Source organism: Colobus angolensis, unplaced genomic scaffold (assembly GCF_000951035.1).
Source record: "Colobus angolensis palliatus isolate OR3802 unplaced genomic scaffold, Cang.pa_1.0 Scaffold299, whole genome shotgun sequence".
NCBI classification, from domain to species: domain Eukaryota; kingdom Metazoa; phylum Chordata; class Mammalia; order Primates; family Cercopithecidae; genus Colobus; species Colobus angolensis.
In genome coordinates, this window is record NW_012116254.1 from 3513256 (window position 1) to 3534753 (window position 21498).

The following is a 21498-nucleotide window of genomic DNA, read 5'->3' on the forward strand; positions in this document are numbered from 1 at the left end:
AAATGCCATATAACCTAAATTCACCTCAATGCTTTCATTTTGCCTTTACAATTATCTAAGGACAGATGCCAAGTTTTTATAACTTGAGGCTAGAAAATCCTGAAGTGGCTCACCTAATGGTCAGAAAGTGAGTGAGCGAAAACAGACCTCAGGCACAAAGCTATTTGCAGCACCAATTACACTGTGGGGGGATTACCAGAGCAAGAAAAGCCCTTCATAGTTCTCAGTGAAGAAAGATAAAAACATTTTATTTTGGCCGGGCACGGTGGCTCATGCCTGTAAATCCCAGTACTTTGGGAGGCCAAGGCAGGCGGATCACCTGAGGTCGGGAGTTCAAGACCAGCCTGACCAAAACGGAGAAACCCTGTCTCTACTAAAAATACAAAATTAACTGGGCGTGGTGGTTCATGCCTGTAATCCCAGCTACTTGGGAGGCTGAGGCAGGATAATCGCTTGAATCCTGGAGGCGGAGGTTGCGATGAGCCAAGATTGCACCATTATACTCCATCCTAGGCAACAAGAGCAAGATTCAGCCTCAAAACAAAAAAAAAAAATAATAATTAAAAAATTTGATTTTAGGAGACTGACAATTATAGTTCATTTCCTAAGATAATCTAGGTGACAGCTAAGACAACCCCTCTGAAAATCCCTTGTATCTGGTTAAGCAAAAATCTGGGATAGCAAAATAAACTACTAGAAAGTTAGGGTCTGGATAAGAAACAGTGACCATATTAAAGTCTGATGGCTCAGTAATCATGATGCTGCCATAAGGCCAAAATCATAAAGTACTAATGCTCAAAGACAGATACACAATGCAAGCCCCAACTTCAAGATGATAAACTTCAAAGTGTATTTTTTAAAATGCAAGTTGCCTGTGTGAAATAAATTAAAAATTTATATGTAATTTCAGTGTAAAACACCAAACTGAACATTAAAACTGTTCACAGAAAACAGAAAAAAAAATCACAATTACAAAAGCAGAGGTATCAGTTATAAGAACCAAGTAAATAAACTAATTTGTACTAATATTTTCATTTACTTTATAAAACTTTGTTGATTAAATTGGGGAGTCTCTGACAATCTAAAGGGTAACAAAATAACAAATATACATCATTTCTTTATTAATTATGCCACACAAATCAAGTTAAATTTTTTCTATCTGATTACAGAGTCAATAAAAATTGCATCTGTATTTAGAGCAGCAACATAAAACTTTATGAGAAAGAAATATTATATCTGGACCAAAAAACTACAACATGGTTTGGAAATCTAATGACTAAGAAGATAAAACTGGCAACTATGTGCAACTACTGCTCGTAGATTCGGGTTTTTTCCCCCCACATCTTTAAAATAAGCAGCCCCCACAAAGGGATAATCCCTTGAATAAGGAGACGATGTAGCCAAAGAAGGGATGATATGGGAAACCACATGAAATTAAATCAACATAAAAAGAATACACAAAGGCCATGGAAACTTGAGAAAGTTAAAACAAAACAAAAACAAAACAAAACAAAACAAACAAAACAAAACCCAAGCAAGTACAAGTAAGCTCCTTGGAGCTGCACCAACTCTTAAGTAGTACGTCCCTATTCTAACTGAAATTGATGAGTCCTCACCTGGGCACTTCAGCTTGAGAAATCAATTGATTGGACTGGCCATTAAAATAAGGACTTCGTTTTTAAGGTAAACCTTAGAGAGAGAAAGCTAAACAGAAAAGTACTAAATCCTTGTGAACTCAAAAATGATTCAGGAAGTCAAATGAAGCAAACTATAAAACTTGGATGAAAATGTTTCTCTAAGAGTAAAACCCAGTTTTCTGTGTGATTTAAAATCAAACCAACACACTACAGAAGAAAATTTTCAAAGTACACCCAATATAACCTCAGAGATACCCTGGAGTGTTTGGGGTAGCATGGATTGAGACAGGAAGTGGGTTCAGGCTTATCTTCCCCAACCCTTCTTCACTTTAATTCAAACATTTGTAATTCTCTTTTGTCTTTTGTAGTTTCAGGTAAGATTTTGTTTATAAAAAATGAAAAAAAAAAAATCTAATGCTGTCCCTTTTTCTAAGTTTGAAAATCACTGCTGAGACTGAAATTACACTGGTGAGAAATATGACCATCATAAATCTAAAACACATTTTCTATGTCAGTGCTACCAAAATACAAAGTTTCATCAAGTATTTCACTACTATTCTGTAAAATAAATGAGAAAATTAAGTTCTTGGGAAGAAATTAAATTTTGTTATTACCACCTCCCAAAATTTGCTCTTCTGCTGGCTCCAAGATATCAATATTTGATAGTGTGAACAAATTTCTAACAAACATTTCAGTCACACTGTACCCCAAAGACATTTCATTCAATGGCTGCATAGGGTTTCTTTTTTGAGAAGGCAAGCCTCAAATTTATAGAAAACTCTAGAATGAAGAATGTATAATTACTAAAAACATAGTAACACACATTATGTCAAGGGCAGAATCTGCATAGTGCTCTTAAACATAATCACCAATGAAGAGTAGCCAAATCCCAGAACTTCACACAGCATTCATTAGCAAACAACGTCAAAGTGTAAATGATAAGCATAAGCAGGAAAAAAGCCAAGTAACACAAATGCCGTTTTTCTTTGATGGGATCATGAAGAAAGGTGGAATTGCAGGACGAAAAGTGGAATCCAAGCTTTGGCCACGTACTGAAACTTCATTACTTCAATGAAACAGAACAAATCTCCATGGAAAGGACTCATTCAGTAAACATTAATTTCTTTCCATATATTTTTTTTCCTTCATGTAGGTTAAACAGAGGTTGCTGTCATTCTAGAATCACTGATTACAATTTTTTTAATTAGAAAAAAGGTTACTTGAATATTTACATAATTTTATTGCTCTTTAACAAAAACTTTTTTCATTGATTTGTAGACTCCATCCATTAACGTATGAAAGTGAAATCCATCTCTCAGGAAGATACAGTTATGGCTGAATGTACCTGATGCTGAGAGTACAGCATAATTAAGAAAAATCCTTGCATGTCATTTGGTTCTTGTTGCAGTCTTCTGTGTTCACCTCTCAGAAAGCAAAAGAATCCATGTGACTTTCAATAAATACCAAATTGTTTAAAAAAAAAAAAAAAAGTTTCCACAGACTAGAGATCCAAGAAAAAGCAGTTCTGATGAATGATTCCCAGAATCAAGTAAGTCCTCTTTTAGTCCAATGAGATGATGTCAGGAATGTTACTTCCACTGCTGGTTATGACCCCTGTCTCACTCCTGCTGCTGGATGAACTAACATGAGTACTGCTTTCATGGGAGCTGGTGGTGGTGACAGACGTACTGCTTGCTGTTAAGGGTGAGGTGAGACTATCCAAAAACATAGGAGGACAGTACTGCTTGAAACAAACAATGATGCCAATGAGGAAGAGGCTACTTGATTTTAAATAAAGAGACTAGAAATTATTAGATATGCACAAGCAATATTCACATATTTAAATCCCGCTGGGATTTAAAAATTGCTCAAAACTTCACATCTTTGGGTGGAAGGTGGCATGAATTCAGCTATTTTACATTATTTAGAGAATGCAGCATATATTCTTGATTCTCTCTAAACTTGAGGAACTTGTTTGCTGACCGCATACAAAGGTAAAAGTATAATGTCAACAATAACTGAAGTCATTTAATACTAAATATTGGCCCTCCAATGACAACTCATACTTAATCTTAAAAAGAATTTGTTCTCTAATTGTATTTAGTTGGGTGTCAAATTTGAAAGAACTGTTGAGCTTACACTGGCATTTTTGCTTAATAACATTTTAAAAAGTATTTGTTAGCCTTTCCCGGTGTGAATTAAGTATCAAACAGACCCTTTATGAAGGTTAAGGCTGACCAGCTGAATGATGGCGTTGGACTCCTTTGTACATAAACATAAAATACCTGTGTCATCAGAACTATAACATTCATTCTAAAACACAGACTAGATGGTAGCTAACTATCACAGGATCCTCAGGACAGAAAATTATCTCAGGTAATCACAGTTTTGCAATAAATGTTAAAGAAGATCTAATCTAATCTTCTCATGATGCCTGTTTAACACCCCTTTCCTAGTGCTCATATTTCACAAGTTCCCTTACAATCCTGGTTACTGATCCCATCACTGATCCAAACAAGTACAAACCTGAGTGTACTACTCTAATATTAACAGAGGAGTGGAGAGAGATGAGCCAAAAGCATTATATCAGTATAGAATATTTTATGTGAGAAACGACTGCACTGACTTTAGCAAAACAAGAGGTCTTAGTGATATTCTGCAAGAGATGTTTTAAGTTTGTCATTAGTTCAACTATATGAAAGATCAGTAAGGATATCTGACTCACATTCCCCATTCTCAAGATTATGCAGCTTATCATTAGAGACATTGGATTACGGAACAGGAATTTAAAAGTCAAGTTGTTTAGACTACATGATTTCCAAGGCTGGTGAATAAAACAGAAACAATAGTCCCAGGTTTAAGTTGCCAGTCAGAGGGACGACAACAACTAAAATTCAGACTGCCCTTCAAAAGAACAAGTTATTCAATGCTTTGGATAGATAACTGTTTTGGTTCATCAATAAAATGAATACCACACACAGAGTCAAGGGACATTAGTTACAGGGAGAAGAATAGTTCTTAAAGAGCTTCCAAGGAGCTCTAAAGATAGTTGAATTGTCAGGTATTAAAACTCTTTTCTAAAATCAAAACATCTTCTAACTTTCCATTAAAATTGGGGGGTAAATCTAGAATAAAGCCAAGAAACTTACATTTTATTCCTGCTACCTCTCAAGCAGTTTTTGATTGCCTCATAAGAAAAAGATACTCATTTATGAAAGTAGTCCTAGATGCTACAGTCCTGCCATCAACAGGCTCTGCATTGAATTCTTAGAAGTATTCAGACTGCAGCCACTTAAGTTCTAACCCTGCATCCCTTATTGTAGATACAATGACAAGAATTAAGGGATAATATGCAGGTCAAGTAGTAAAACCTAAGGATTCTATGGCAAACTGAAGGCCCCACCTCACCCTTCTACTACGGACTCACCAAATAAGTTAGACCACTGCTAAATATACAAAATAGAGCTATGAAATAAAAACCTCTAGGTTCCAAGATAATTTTTTGTAAAAGAACTGGTCACATAAAAATTAGCAATCCTTACATCTGAAGAATCTATTTCCTAGAAAAATACACAGATACCTTTGCTAGGTACCTCTGTTATATATACTGCTAGAAGGACGTCAACACCAAATGACAAGAAATTCCTCAGTCTGCACATAAATTTATGGTGCTGTTCATGTAATCTGATAGAGTACTGAAACAGGAGGCTGATACAGGACCTCTCCTCCTCTGCTCTGCCTCTGCTATAAGTCTGTCTGTGCAATCCATGCTCACTGTAAGGTCTTCATGTTGGGACTCTGGGCTACTAGGGTTTCTCATCTTCGACAGAGAAAACAGGGATGATTGACATATAGCAACTTTAAACTGGGGCCTCCCCAAAGTCCAAATTTGAATATCTTTAAAAACAATGAAGAATCAAGCTAATGAGTCAAGTCTGTCTAATCAGGTTTAGCTGTTGATTTTCTACGTACAGAATGTTTTAGCTAAAAAATAAAACTGTATTTGTAAAATTTTAACTTTCAGCCATCCAGAACTGCTTCCATTCATTCTAATCATTCAAATGCTTGTAAGAGATGCCAACTGATTAAGCTAAATAAAACAGAATTTAAAATTTAGATATTAAAGACAAAAATCATAAACTGAAACAACTTTATTCCTTCAAATAAATTGTGAAATATTTGCACAGTACTTCCTTTCCATCAATGTAAGTAACTCAGAGTTGACTGTCCTGATTTTATGCAACTGGTCATTTTTAGTTAGTATGACATAACCAACAATCAAATACAAATTAGTTGCTTAAATTCAGGATACATACCTGGGGATCAACTGGAATAAGGGAAAGAAAATCCAAACCTAAAACAAAAATGCTTTGTTAATAGTTGTCTCATATTTTAGGAGACCAGAATTATTTCCCTAAATCATTTTTATCACAAATCACAAAACATTTGTGGTAAGTGCTTACCACTCTGCCACAGGGAAGTTCTATACCATAATTACTGACATTTGAAGTGTTTAAAATCCAAAGATGAATATATTCTCTGATAAAACAACAACAAAAAAACTAGCTCCCAGAGACTCAAAGAAGTACAAAACTTTTCAGAGAAGGACTAGTCAAAACAAATGTTTCCCCCTTTGCCACTTAAGAGAATGAGAAGCAATAAAAATGATGAGCTAATGATCTGGATTTGAACCTTTAAAAAAAGGAAAAAAAAAAAAAACATACTTAAGCTCTTAAGATATTTCACATTTATTTTTCAGAAATACAGAGGTTCATCTAAGTATCACTTCTTAAACAGATGTCTATTTCAATGATAGCTCTCTGTTCCAGCTGTCCCCACATCAAGAGCAGTACATAGTCCAACGCTCTGCACAAAGCACACACTCAGGAATTGCTGCGCTAACACGGTTATCAAGGGTTACTGGGTTCTGAGCTAATGTAATTTTCTGAACCACAGAACTGTAATTGTTCAATTAGGTTTTAGAAAGAGCAATGTGTAAAAGATTGTCCAGTAATATAATTTTGACATATTCAAATAATAATAATAAATACAATTTTTAGGTCTGAAAAGTCTAGTAATAAACTTCAATGTCTGTTCACCTAGACCTCCCTGTGTGACTAAATTCTCTTTAATTATTTCAAAACTTTAAAAAAGAAACCATACGTCATTAAGACAGGCCAATTTCTATTCAATTCCACGATTTTTATGCTGGCATTCAGAGACACTCTGAATATAATCACCACACAGAGAAAGTCTGACATTATGCTTTTATGCAAAATAGACAATATCAGTGGGGACATTTAAAATATTTACTAACCAGTATGAATTTATAACTCAAAAAATTTAAATATATTATCTTATAATCTCCAAATAATGGTATTACAAAAATGCTTATCAAATGATACAAGCTATAGCACCAATCATTTGAAAGAAATCATTCCAACGATTTCTAAAGCCTTTCTGAAAATTGTTGCTACAGATTTTTTTTTTTTCTTTTTCGGGAGACACTGAGTCTACTCTGTTGCCCAGGCTGGGATGCAGAGGTACAATCATAGGTCACTGCAGCCTTTACCTCCTGGCCTCAGCCTCACAAAAAGTAGGGGCTACAGGCGTGTGTGACCATGCCCAGCTAATTATTATTACTATTTTTGTTTGTTTGTTTTTAGAGAGAGGGTCTCACTATGCTGCCCAGGTTGATTTTGAACTCCAGAGCTCAAGCGATCCTCCCATCTCAGCCTCACCAAGTACTGGGATTACAGACACAAGCCACCGCACCCAGCTTGCTGTAGGTTTTCATTTCATATGTCTGTCACTAGCTATATGATACGATGGTTTGAGCCAATACTAAACCAAAGAGAATTACAACAAACTTTTCCAATGACTTCTCTATTAAAATAATAGGTGAGATATCTCAATAAGCAGACTTTGTCTTCATATTGATACTATTCAGTAAATCATCTCTCTGCTTCTGCCAAAGAACTCAAAATTTGTCTAGCCCTTGTAATACCTTCAGAGTTTTACATTTTCAATTTCTATTATTAAGTAAAAAGTTTATTGGAATGTTATTTATTTTGTTCTGCTTCAAATGGTATAACCATTTTCTTTTTACAGTACCTTCTATCTTTTTAGTTTTTCGGTTTTCCTCATATTTATAATAGCTTCTACCTTTTTATAGTTTTTCAGTTTCATACATTCAATCACCTTTAATATTTGTTGTATCTCTCAGTTCATGTTAGTAACTGAAACTTTTTTATAACACTGAAGTATTGACGATGGTGTTGGAATATTGTGTACCGACGCCAAACCACTCAAAAATGCTCATTTTCTAGATGTTCAACTATTTCCATTTCATAATCTCAGTTAAAATAAATATGCAAGCTTGATATAAAACAGTTTGAAAATCATATCAAGCCTGTGTATTTATTTTAATTGAAATTAAAAATTGAAGCTCTATCACCAGAGAATGCCCACTGAGGATCCTATTTTCATTATTTCCATTCCAGTTCTTCAGATGTACTGTAATTCTCTTTGATGATTTCATGTGTGCAGTAAATATGAAGTTTATTTAGAAAAGAATTAAGAGATTTACTTATCTGTATCTTGATATCTCATCCACGGAAAATTGAATGTGGTGACTTATACAACATCATAATAAAATACCTAGAAATTTTTCTAAAATTTTGGTTGGAATTCTAGATTGTTTACCAAGCATTACAAGGGTGCTGTCTATATAAAATCTGTTTAATGGAAATATTTCTCTCACTGAAACCATTTTTTTCTCAAGTACTAACAGTGAAGTTTGGTATAGTATTTTAGATGCTATTCTTCCTAACAAAAAAAGAAATCATCTAAGTCTTCTTGCATTTTACATTTTAAGCAGAATACTAAAACTCTTATATGAAATAAAGTTTCATCAGTAGTGATTAAAATGTTACTGCCTTGTTTCATAGTTTATTAGCAAAATGCAGTTCTTATTTCACCATAAGTTTCAATTGCAGCATGTCATACTGATACATTTTTATGCCCTCCTAAGTATTTCATGGTTGAAAATGGTCAATCACTTTTAACTAAAAAGCAGGTAGTGTTAACACTATTTTATTAACACTGGTAAAATTTTAATTTTAAAATTTTAAGTGTTTCACTGTGAAATTGACTCATTAGACTTTTTCCCTTATTGATGACAACACATTTTCCTTGAGTCATAAACTTTAACAAAACATAACTGCTACATGATTAAATATGTAAATGTTTAGCACTTTCAAATTTTAATGATACAACTTTTGAGCACCATTCGCACCTGACAATATGGCACTAGCAATAATAAGGCAGTCATATTTTTCCTTGAAATAATCAAGCTGTTTTCCACTCCATAAATACAAATTATTTGTTTTATTTTGTATTCACTGTTGCACAGTATCAGAAGATGTTCCAAGCTTCAGTTCATTATTAATATCATTTCTTCTTTGTTCTCCTGCAGATTCAGAAGATTCATGTTTATGTTTAAAAGGAATGTTAAGAAATGTATTAAAACTTTGTTATCTCTCCATTCTTGGTGTTCTATTTAATATTTTATTATAAATTATTAAGTTTATCAATACTAAAATTCTTCACAGTATGACTAATTACATAAAAATTATGCATAAAAATAAAACCAAATTACTAATCACAAAAGAGCACATTAACAATAAAATCAAAGTAAAACTAAACTATTTAGATATAGTAACTGCTACATAATTAATACATGATGATAAACTAGCAATTCTTCTAAAGAACAATAGATCCTATTCTATTCAGTTATCAATTGGTAAGAAAGCTTTTCAATAATAACAACCAGTATCACCATAATTGTTAATACTGGCTAAATATCAGCCTTGGATATTAGTCTTCTTTGCTCAATACCAGTCTTGAAACGCATTTTTACCAAATACCCAGTTCAGACATATTTTACTGCATTTTTCTCAAGTTTCACATTCCTAAAAAGAAATAAAGTCTTACTTTATGCCCAATTTTTGAAATAATGTAAATTTCCCCCAATTAAAAATTAATCTAGGTTCACAGAATTGAAAAACTAACAAGGCAAGTGATTTGTAAATTGTGTCTATACTATTGCTAAACGGTAGGATCACTCTAATGAACAGAAATGCTCATTATCTTTTTTCAGGATTAATTTTTAATTCAAGGTCTTTAGGAAACAAATCCTTTCGGAATGCTTGCTTATAACACATACTGAGATGACATGTAGACACTCTTCCAACTAGCCAATGTTACAGCCATAAAAGGCAGTTAGGAATTAAGAATCTCTGAATTTCCATCTTGTCCCTGACATGAAACCTCACATGTACCTTAGCATCAGACTTTGTATATACTTTACAAATACTTTACAATTTGTGCTAGCTGGGTCTACAAAGAACTTCTTAAAATACCAACTCCCAAATTACATATGGAGTAAATATATTTAAGAAGCAAAAAATAACTTTAAAAGCCATTTTTTCCGATGGGTACTATAAAATGTCTATTCTTTTCCACTAAATTTTATTCACATAATCTAAACAAATTTCAAGAAGCAAAATCATACTGAGCCAATTATCAATTGTTTCAGTAACACAAATTTTCACCAAGAGGATAAGCATTGTGCTTAAAAATAAAGACCTCACTAAGGGGAGAAAAAAAATAAATCACAGGTCAAAATTAACTTCATAAATCTAGAGAAGAAAATTAGTAACAGGAGAGAACTGCATTCCACTAAAAGGGCCTTCAGAGAGAAGGGAAGTCATGAATGTACTCGTTCTAACTTGCTCAAATATAACTGACAGAAATGTCTGCAAAAGCAATGGCTACGGAGAGAGGGAAGAAGAGTAAAGGAGGGAAGTTTAAATTTTGTAATACGGCCTTGGTTGCAGAAGTCCTGATACTAAGGTAATTCAAGCAACCTTGATATTTTACAGTAGATTCCCCCTTATGTTTTGCCTTCTGTGATTGCAGTTACCTGTGGTCAACTGCAATCAGAAAGTATCACATGGAAAATTCCAGAAATAAATAATTCATAGGTTTTAAATTACACACTGCTTTGAATAGTCTGATGAAATCTCATGCTGTTCTGGCTCCATCATGCTCCATCCCACCCAGGACATGAACCATTCCTCTGTCCAGTGGCTCCCAGCTTTGTCACTCAGTAGCCATCTAAGTTATCAGATTAACTATCTCAGTACACAGTGCTTGTGTTCAAGTAACCCTTATTTTAACTTAATAATGGCAACAAAATGCAAGAGTAGTGATGCTAGCATATTGTTATAATTGTTCTATTTTATTAGTTATTGCTGTTCATCTCTTACTACGCCTAATTTAAAAATTCAACTTTATCATGAATATATCTTTATAGAAAAGAACAGTATATATAGGGTTCTGTAATATCTGTGGTTTCAGATATTTACTGGGGGTCCTGGAACTTATCCCCCATGGATAAGGGGAAACTACTGTACATATAAAAGATATCCCAAGTATTAAGCCCCGCTTTAGGGAAACAGATGGTAGACTCTATCTTTGTAAGGAAAATAAAATCCACAGCTCATAGGAAAAATCAGCCCCAAACAACATCAGTATATTCTGAAGTTTTGATGAGCTACCAAGAAGAGTATGAGAAAATATGCTCCCTTCACCTGTGAGGTTCTACAATAGGTAAATGAAGAAAAAGTCTCTAAGTACAAATTCTCCAAAAGGGAGAATAAAATCTCTAACATTTACTATTCTACTATATTTCTTATCAGCAGGAATCTATAGATTGCTCTGTAGTTAAAATAACAACTGGATGTGGTATATAAAAACAGGTATTTACATGAAGCCTTCAAATTTCCTTAGCACTTCTATTGAAAATTTCAAAACTATATTGGCTTCACAGATTAAGATTAAAAATAATAAACTTTGATAAAAAAACAAAAGAAAACAAAAACACTCCACATACCTGGCAAATCTGATGACATGCTTGATATTGGCGTGTGGTGGAATGGTACTGAGTAGTCTGTTAATGAAGGCGGAATAGCAGCAGGATCAACCGAAGTCACACTGGGCACCCTTACAGAAGATGGCTGATACATGAGAACCCTGTTTTAAATAGCATGGGAAATTACAAACAATCTGGCTGTTAGTTCACAGGAGAGAAGAGCTGCACCACTGGGCATTCTCAGTCGTTTGTTCACTAGTTTCAGCACAACTACATGGCAGCTACTCACTACACAGCACTCCACTCTCCTCTCCTCTCCTCTCCCACAATAGTCTTCATTTTAACATGAACGTACCTTGGCTCTCAACAGCAACTGTGACATAAGAGCAAGTTGACATTCAAACACAATGTACAGTGCTGGAGTGAGATATAACACTTTCATCCACAAACAGAAACAGACATCACTTTTATTAATGTGTATGTAATAAGTATATGGGTACTAGTGATTTTATCTTTAAAGAAATTTAAAACTAACATAGAAGATCCCTAAGGTTTGATTTAAATCAGGGAACCTTTAGAAGTGAAGCTACTTACTATAGCACAACCCAAATTTCTTCAAGTCTAACTTGAATTGTATTAATTATTTGCAATCTTTTCTGGGAATCATCTGAGCAAAATTACCCAGTCTTGCGGCCGGCCAACTTGATGGCAACAGGCCACAATCAGAAATGAGGATGAGTATTCAGGATTTAAAATATAACATCCAGAAATAAAAATGCTGGCTACCATGATACCACCTACCAGGTAGGTGAAATCCCAAGATAATTTATGATTTTAAAATTAGCTGTTCATGCTACCAAAAATACAAATTAAACATATGTAATAAATACTTCACAATTGGTATTATATAAAAATATATACATATACTATAGAATTACTTTATAATTTCATGAAGCAGTATAACTAAACATATTTTGAAAAAGTTCAAGCTTAAACAGAGATTTTTTTGCATTCTTTCTATTTAACCTGCATTTTCTCTTAGCCCAGGGTAAACAACTACAACTTCACATGAAAGACATCCTTGAATGTATGTAGGAAACTGAGCATCGTTACTGGTCTTATGGTTGATGGTGGGAAACTTGCAAACAAGGGGTAAAACATTAAGGTTAGTATCCCAAAGCACTGCCAGTCAACTACCGTAAGTTTAATGACGAAGATAAAGAATTCTGTAGCTGGAAAAGACCATTATGAAGACGAAGAAAATGTCTCAAAAACTTAAAGTAGAACCATGGTCACAAAGCTAGACTGGGATAACCTCTGGGCATCCTTTCCCTTTCCTGTTATTGCTGATTATTAAATATCAGTAATAAGAAATGATGACAAATTGCGTGACATTCTTTGTACTCTGACAAACTATTTCATAATCTCAATTTAAATGTCAAACCACTTAAATACGGATATCACTACAACGTGGAAAACAGTGATCTTGAGGATACATATATGGTTGAGTGGGCAACTATGTTAGTCTCAGAAAAGTGAATAAATAACACAGGTCAGAGTTCAGAAATCTTTAAAAACTGATCCATTTAGGAAGCTTATGACATATAATATTCTTGAGGCAATAACATAGCCTGGTATTTGAAAATATATTTTCCTGAGGTAGATAAAGATAGAAGGAAGTTATCTTCCAAAATTCAATCACGTGTCTGTAGGTTAGAATCTGGAGATTTCTTGGCCTCCAGTGCTATTCGAAGACCTAAAACCACAAGCAGTATGTGAGCTATGTTAGAAAAGGCAGACTCTGGAGGAAAAAGAGAAGTTGGGAGGAGATAAAATAAGTTATATTGTATCTAAAGCTCATCTTTTTTGGAGGTTTGAAAACAGTGGTCCTTCACAGGGATCAAAGGAGAAGAACAGGACATCATCACAAGTTTTTCAAATAACATGAGACCACCTCTCACACACAAGAGTTTTTACGAGAAATTGGAGGAAGGACACAGTGGGTAAGGAGGAGACAGAGACTGGAGTATATATGAGTGCTGGGGAGGGGACTAAAGAAGTGGCTCTGATTATTCTGGCTGTCTCAAAGTATTAATATCTTATTGTTGTTAAAATGTTAACAGGCTTTTGAAGACCAAATATATATAAAGTTTCATTTAATTTAAAAAGTTTCTACTTAAAAGTACATTTAGAGCCAGGTAAGGCGGTTCACACCTGTAATCTCAGGACTTTGGGAGGCCAAAGCAGGAGGATTGCTTGAGCCAGAAGTTTGAGACCAGACTAGGCAACACAGGGAGACCTTGTATCTACAAAAAAAAAAAAAAAAAAAAAAAAGCCACACGTGCTGAAGCATGCCTAAGGTCCTAGCTACTTGGAAGGCTGAGGCTGAGACTGCTTGAGTGCAGGAGGTAGAGGCTGCAGTGAGCCATGAATGCTCCACTGCACTCTAGCCTGGACAACAGAGCAACACCCTGTCTCAAAAAAAAGTACATTTAACCTATCGTGTTTTTTTTTTTCTCTGCCACTGAAAGAAACTAAAAGACTTTCTGGTACAAGAAAAAGACAATGAAAGTTAGAAAAGAATGTTAGAAAAGGCAGACTCTGGAGGAAAAAGAGAAGTTGGGAGGAGATAAAATAAGTTATATTGTATCTAAAGCTCGTCTTTTTTGGAGGTCTGAAAACAGTGAAACATTCTCCCACTCCCCCTTCTCATCCTTTGCTATTTCACACTGGAGATTCTTTTGTTTTGATCCTGACTGACCCTTCAACTTGAAATAGACTTACATGTAACAACAATAACAGAGCTCCCTTTCCTTCTCTGACCCCTTGACTTGATCTACAGAGGAGTCAAGAGAATGTCCCTATATACTTGTCTGTCACCACAGTAACACCTAGTAACTGTATGTGTCCTGTCACGTAGCAACATGAAACTTTACATGATTAAATAGCTACTCCTTACTTAGGCAATACCAAAAGGCTGACTGTCAAAATATGTGAAATGTGAAAATCCAATGGGGTAAAAATTAGTAAATCAACATCTAAAACCTCAGCAAACATATGAAAAGCTAACTATTTAGCGTTGGTTAATTCCCATCACCTGAATGTTGCAAACATTAATACAAATTCAACTTTACATAGAATGGCTTAAAGTAGTCATTAATTAGGATTATCAAATTACATACTGGTAGCAGAATCTTCACAAGGACCACATTCAGAAACAAAATGATTCTAAAGCCTATGCAAAAAACAGATATGAGTAACAGATTCCATGAAAAAATGTAAATGGCTATGGATGGTGAAATAATGGATGTAAAAATGTGATGCTATATGGTAATAAAAAGATTTAAAGCTTCTAAAATTTGTTACTACCTCTTCATAGGATTGGTAAACACATACAGATATGTGTATACATTATGTAAGTGTATATTTATATTTTAAACATTTGTAACTTTATCCATAATATCACAGCACAAAAGTGAATCGCTAGAATGCTGCTATATAGCAAATATTAGTATTTTGGATTATATGCTGGATCAGAGAATTGCATGAAACTCACATTTGGCTCAGACTTGGATGTCTGAAAATAGGTTGACAATTTTTATTTATAACCCTGAAGTTCACTGTACGCTCCCAATTTATGATCATAAAAGTATAAAAAAGATTCAATTTTGCTACCAATTCCTAATGATTATTAATCTGGAGACATACTAATTTATCCTTTTTATGTTTCCTGTCTTTAGAATACCTTCTTATTAAGGCAAAGCAACCACTCATTTTCCAGAAGGGGCATAATATGCAAAATTATCTTTTCATTTGGAAAAACATCAGAGGTTTTCTAAATGTCTTAAGATTAACATACAAGTTTCTTCTGACAGGTATTATAAGACTGCATTTAAAGACTCCAGTTGGTATGCAGAGAAAGGGAATAGGACTGCCATCAAAATGGCAACGATTCTCTCTAGGTGAGATACTTTTTGCTTTCTTCTTGGTGCTTTGTAAAATTGTTTATAAGAATAATTTTTACTAAAATAATATACCTCTTAAAAGATAGCTGCTGCCGGGCGCGGTGGCTCAAGCCTGTAATCCCAGCACTTTGGGAGGCTGAGACGGGCGGATCACAAGGTCAGGAGATCAAGACCATCCTGGCTAACACGGTGAAACCCCATCTCTACTAAAAATACAAAAAAACTAGCCGGACGAGGTGGCGGGTGCCTGTAGTCCCAGCTACTCCAGAGGCTGAGGCAGGAGAATGGCGTAAACCCGGTAACTGCACTCCAACCCCGGGCGACAGAGCAAGACTCCGTCTCAAAAAAAAAAAAAAAAAAAGATAGCTGCTTACAGGCAGGCATGGTGGCTTACGCACTTTGTAATTCTAGCACTTTGGGAGGCCAAGACAAGTGATGGCTTGAGCTCAGGAGTTCGAGACCAGCCTGGGCAACATGGTGAAACCCCATGTTTACAAAAAAAATACAACAAAATTAGCTGGGGGGGTGGTAGTTCCAGCTACTTGGAGGGCTGAGGCAGGAGGATCGCTTGAACCCAGGAGGTCAAGACTACAATGAGCTGCGATCACATCACAGCATTCTAGCCTGGGTCACAAACTGAGACCCTGTCTTAAAAAAATTTAAAAAAAAAAAAAAAAAAAAAGAAAGAAAAAGAAAGAAAAAGAAAAAATAGCTGCTCACATAATTTCGGGGCTGTAAATTAGAGTAAGTTTTCCCGATTTCTCATTCTCTATTCTTTCTCATTTGCTTACTATCTTTGACGGCCAAAAAATCCTATGACAAACTTACACAGCATAGGAAAACCATAAAAACTCTAGATACTGAACTACAAGAAAGGATATGAAAAGGACAACCGAGAACAAAGCCACAAAGGTCTAAGAGTAGGAGGGAATCACAGAGATGATATAACCATAGCATGAGCCTCCAACTATGACACTGTGACAGGTGGCAGCCACTCTAAAACAGAAAATACGATTTTGGGACAAAAGATTAAATTTCCTAGTATTCAGAAAGCTCCAATAGAAAGTCTGTCCATGTATCTTTAGTTCACTGGACCTAAATCTGGTAATAAAGCACAAACTTAATCCAGCTAGTCAATGGCTCCCTTTTAAGAACTACAAGGTGGCTGTCACATAACCTCTTCTCCTGGTTTAACAGCTTCAGTCCTTAAGACCCAGTCATCCATCTTGCTCCAGATTCCACTATTCACCTTCCTGTTCCCCTGCTCTGGCCATACTTATTTGTTAATACCATTCTTAATGATCAGCACTGACTGAAATTCTCTGAGAGTCGTATAGCCTAAAATGGAACAAAACTGGCATGGTATAAATCTTGGACACTATGCTTATTTTATTAATGCTAAGAACAAATTGGTTTTAGTGGTGAACTCTTCAAACCATTAATTGAAACCTGACATTTGAAGAGTTTCTATCAGAAATGGCAATTAATTTACTGAAGGCCTTTCCAACATCCATGAAGATGACTACATAGTTGTCCTTATGACAAGATACATCTTATCAATGTATTTCCTAATATTAAAGCACTCCTAGGATAAACTACTTTGTCACATATGTCATTTTAATATATAATTCAGTGATTTCCTAAGACTGAATTCAGAATTTTCATTTATCTTTCTACGTGAGTCTGTTTCTTAAGAGTTCTTCCGTGTGAGTATTAATGTGTATGTATGTCTAGGTTGGGTATTAAGGGCTACATCAGCTTCATGGAATGAACTAGATAGCTGCACTTTATAGACTTCTAAAATAAACCTTCAAGTGTTGCTGGTTTAGTTACAAATTTCTACCTTATACTTACCAATGTTAGTTTTTGTTTTCTTTTCAGCCTAGATGAGAAACCTTAACATTTATCTCTATAGTAGCTGACCACAGATGTAAACTATCCCTATTCCTCTGCATACTGAGGTCATTTCAGATTTTGTCGTCCACTGTGTATGTGCCATCCCTCCTGTTTCATGGACTCACCAAACATAGATAAAAATGTGGTAAAGGACAGAGGGTAGACCCTTGTGGCATGCTACCAGAGACATGCTCCAAGATCACAACGACTCATGAGTCAGTATCACTATGCATGACCTCTCAACCTGGCATGATTTCAGCCAACTACAGTATTTGCAACTCATGTTTTTCCACTATATTCTAAAGGATATCATTACACAGTAAAATCCAGATACATCACATCTAAGCATTCATTCCCCTGATACTCCACCCCAGTAACCATTTCAAAATTAAATCTTCATTTTTTGTGTATTATTTAAATTGTAGATGTACCAGCCAATTTGTCTCAAGGGAGCAATAAATGATTGGCACAACAGGAAAAAATCCACTTGAAACACTTCCTCATTTTGTTCCACACACACAAAAACCCCACCTCATTCTAATTAAATAGGTAGAAGTAAATATATGTCTGGAAATATTAAGTATTTTAACAGTAAAGAAGACAGCTGAAAAGGTTTAATTCTGAAAATTATAAAAATAAACAATGTTGCAAAAGGAGACATTTTATATAAAATGTCTAGAACAGGCATTACAGAGACAAAAAAAATCACTGCCTAGATTTGGGGTGTAAATAGGAATAAACTACAAAAGAACATGAAGAAAGTTTTTTTGGGTGTTGAAAATATTCTACTAATGAATCATGGTGATGATTGCACAGCTCTATGTATTTTCTAAAATATCGCTGAATTGTGCAGTTACATACTTAAGATGGGTACATTTTATGCTATGTAAATTATACCTCAGTAAAGCTATTAGAAAACAAAGTGGACCAAGAGGCTAAAAAGATGACACTAGCACTCCCAAGTCTGAAAGAACGTGTTCATGGACAGTCAGGAGAACTCTCCTGTTATCTCCTTGTATGGTCCAAAACCTCTCTGAAAAAGCAACTATTGCTAAATACCCAAATCTGATTTTAAATGCAGGTCAGTAATGGCTTCTGCCAGATAACTTATAGAGAATCCATGCTAAAATTCAGGTAGAATGCCATCTTACCCATCCACAGTTTGCCCTGGAGAGGGTGAGAAGGGAAAGGAATCAATTTTTATTGAGAAATTACCACATGCCTGACACTGAGGCTTTCTTTCATCTCATTAAAATCTGAAAATAATCCTGTAATAGAGGCATTATTTAGCTCCATTTAACAGAACACAAAAAAGAGGCTCAATCAAATTAAGTATTTCATCTAAGATCACAGAACAAGTAAGCGATGGTGTGCCATAATTGGAATCCATACTTGTCAGATTCCCAGTTCCACACTCCATTACACCAGACTTTCTCATTTGGTCTGAGATGCCAAATTTCCTTACAAACAGGTTCAAGAAAATAACAAAAAGTCTCAGGTAGGAAATAAATACCTCACACGCTCACTTTCCAAAGATGTAAATATTTTCTCCATCAAAATGTGCTTCCTACAAACAATGTGCTTACTTGAAAATATTCCAACTCAACAAAGGCAAACGAAAATAGACTTCTACAGTTACGCCATTTCCCAAAGAGACATTTATAAATCTACCCCAAGAGCAATTAGTTGCGAGTGTAATGAACAATAGTGAACTATAAATTAACAAACCCTTTGGTTGGGCTGCTTTGTGTTTCTGACATAAAGATGCATTTCCTTTTGGCAGGAGGGTCTTCTTCTTCATCAGAAGAGCTTTCTATTGTAAGATCAATAACATCTACTTTCTTCTTGCTTGCCTCACTGGCTACAGTCACTGAACAAGGCTTACTGAGGACGCTTGAACCTGCATGTAAGGAAACAAAAGGAAAAAAAAATCAAAGGTATAACACAAATAAACTCTAGGGGTAGAGTCTAGTATATTCAGTATAGTATATCCTGACAACACATAGCCAGTGGAGCCACCTACTCCAACCCATGGACAGATACCAACTCCCTAACTCCAGACCTGTGTCTGTAAAATGGTTGTTCACCTAGGAAGACAGGTGAGCACTATTCCTTGACAGAAGGTCAGAAGTCTCAAAGTCTCATTCAGACAGAATGTTCTTAGTTATGCCTCCAATACCACTGAAGGATTTGTGCAGCTCCTAATGCTTATCCTGTCTCTGCAGGACAGCAGTCATTTTATAGAAAGATACGGAGAGTTAGGGAACTGGTCTCAGGCCATGGGACAAAAATGAGTGAGTTCACCAGCTATGTATTCTCACAGACATGTGGCACAGTTAGCTCAGAACCAGATTATTTCCATTCTAGCAATCATGCTCATCATATCAAAGAAAGTACAAACTTTTCACCATAAGCCAGAACTGATAAAAACTTTCACCTTGATAAGTTGAAAAAACCCAAACCTCTCACTTAAGTTACTCAGACATTTAAACTTTTCTTATGAATTATCTACTGATCACATAGGTCCATAGACTACCCACAAAGATAGTCTCACATACCATACATGTTAACTCACATTTTCAAAGAAAAGTATGTTATTATCTGTAATGTATTTAGTTAAAAATGAAAGACAGTTGATAATGGAAAACCAATACAAATTTATCAACTAAATCATTCCCCATTTTTCTCAAAGATGACAGAAATCTTGGTCACTGCACTCAGGTTCAGTATCAATCACAGAGGAATAATTAATAATGGCATAAATTATTTTCTTCCCCTTTCTTCTTACTCCATTAGAACTTCAAATGTAATCAGAACAAAACTGAAATGCAGTGCATAGACTGTTAGATAAAAAGAAACTCTAAGTTCACGTGTGGGTTTCAATGAGATTGTTAGGTAAAAAGAAACTCTAAGTTCACTTGTGGGTTTCAATTACTCAAAATGCCCTCAGTTTCCCTACTTAGTGTGGATAGATGCAGGCAGCTGATGGATAAGTACACATTCTAGGTAATCAAGGCAATGTTAACATTCCTCCCCACAAAGAAATGGAAGGAAACAATTTGTTTACTTTATGAGCAATTAACCTGTGACCATCCCCAAATCACCAAGACCATTAATCAATGATGCAGCCCTCTAACCTCACCTCCACTTAGGGTTCCACCTACAGATACTCTAAAAACAATTCTGAAAAACTGCCCACATAAATTCATTTGTGACTTCGTTTTGTAACAAACATCATATTTTAAAATGATTTTAGATGAATGTTTCCTTTACTCTACATAGGAAAAATATACTGTGAAACAGTTGATAAGACAATATAAACTTCAGCACATTTCTTCAGGAAAGAATAAAAATCATTTGGGGGAAATTATATATAATCAAAAGATTGAGTCAACAAGCTGAATTCCAAACATATAGTTCTAGGGGCCAAGATTAATGATAATGTTACATGAGTCTCACTGCTTTGCTCTCTGCTGCTGTTCTACACATACTTTCTATTTTTGTACACGGTTGGCTGGATACTTTCATAGCTTCTTTCTTCGGTCTCATTGGACACCAAGAACCATCTTCCTGGAATTTGATCTCATCCACATCAGAACAGTCACTGAGAATTTCCATAAAAAGCCTAAAAACAATTAAGAAGTACACACATGTAATCAACAGCTTTGCCTAAAGAGGAAATAAGAAAGTAACACACATTACCTTGAAAAGGTAAGTAATGCTAGCTGACCCCCTTTTCTTTTGGTATTGCAATACTTTTATACTTTACAACAATTAGTACACCCCCTTTGTCCTGTTTTAAATCTGTAACAGGTGACATAATAGTTAAGCAACTTACTGAGCATCACCTGTGTAACTCAGTGAGTGTCAATGGCTAGAGATTAGTAGATACCTGCAGCCTCCTAGCTGAGGCTGGCAGTAAGAACAGCCTCTAACACAGCACGCAGAACAAACACAAGCAGACAAAGGTTACTATATAGTAAAATAATTCATAAACTTTAACTTTGAGAAAAAAGGATAATGGGGTAGGGGAAGGAGGGAAGAATAGGGAAATAAAAGAAGT

General features: G+C 35.1%; 1 protein-coding gene across 1 annotated transcript in view; it reads right to left on the minus strand.

Annotated features, from left to right (window-relative positions):
* Positions 1 to 1192: 1192 nt before the first annotated feature.
* The window catches only part of PIAS2 (protein inhibitor of activated STAT, 2), a 108162-nt gene continuing 87856 nt past the window's right edge, over positions 1193 to 21498 (minus strand). Inside the window, exons 11-15 of the mRNA XM_011949352.1 lie at positions 20927 to 21060; positions 19164 to 19335; positions 11596 to 11735; positions 5954 to 5991; positions 1193 to 3378 (exon numbers count right to left, since the gene is read on the minus strand). Coding sequence (XP_011804742.1) covers positions 3199 to 3378; positions 5954 to 5991; positions 11596 to 11735; positions 19164 to 19335; positions 20927 to 21060 — 664 coding nt within the window. The 3' untranslated portion in view covers positions 1193 to 3198. The remainder of the gene's footprint in view (positions 3379 to 5953; positions 5992 to 11595; positions 11736 to 19163; positions 19336 to 20926; positions 21061 to 21498) is intronic.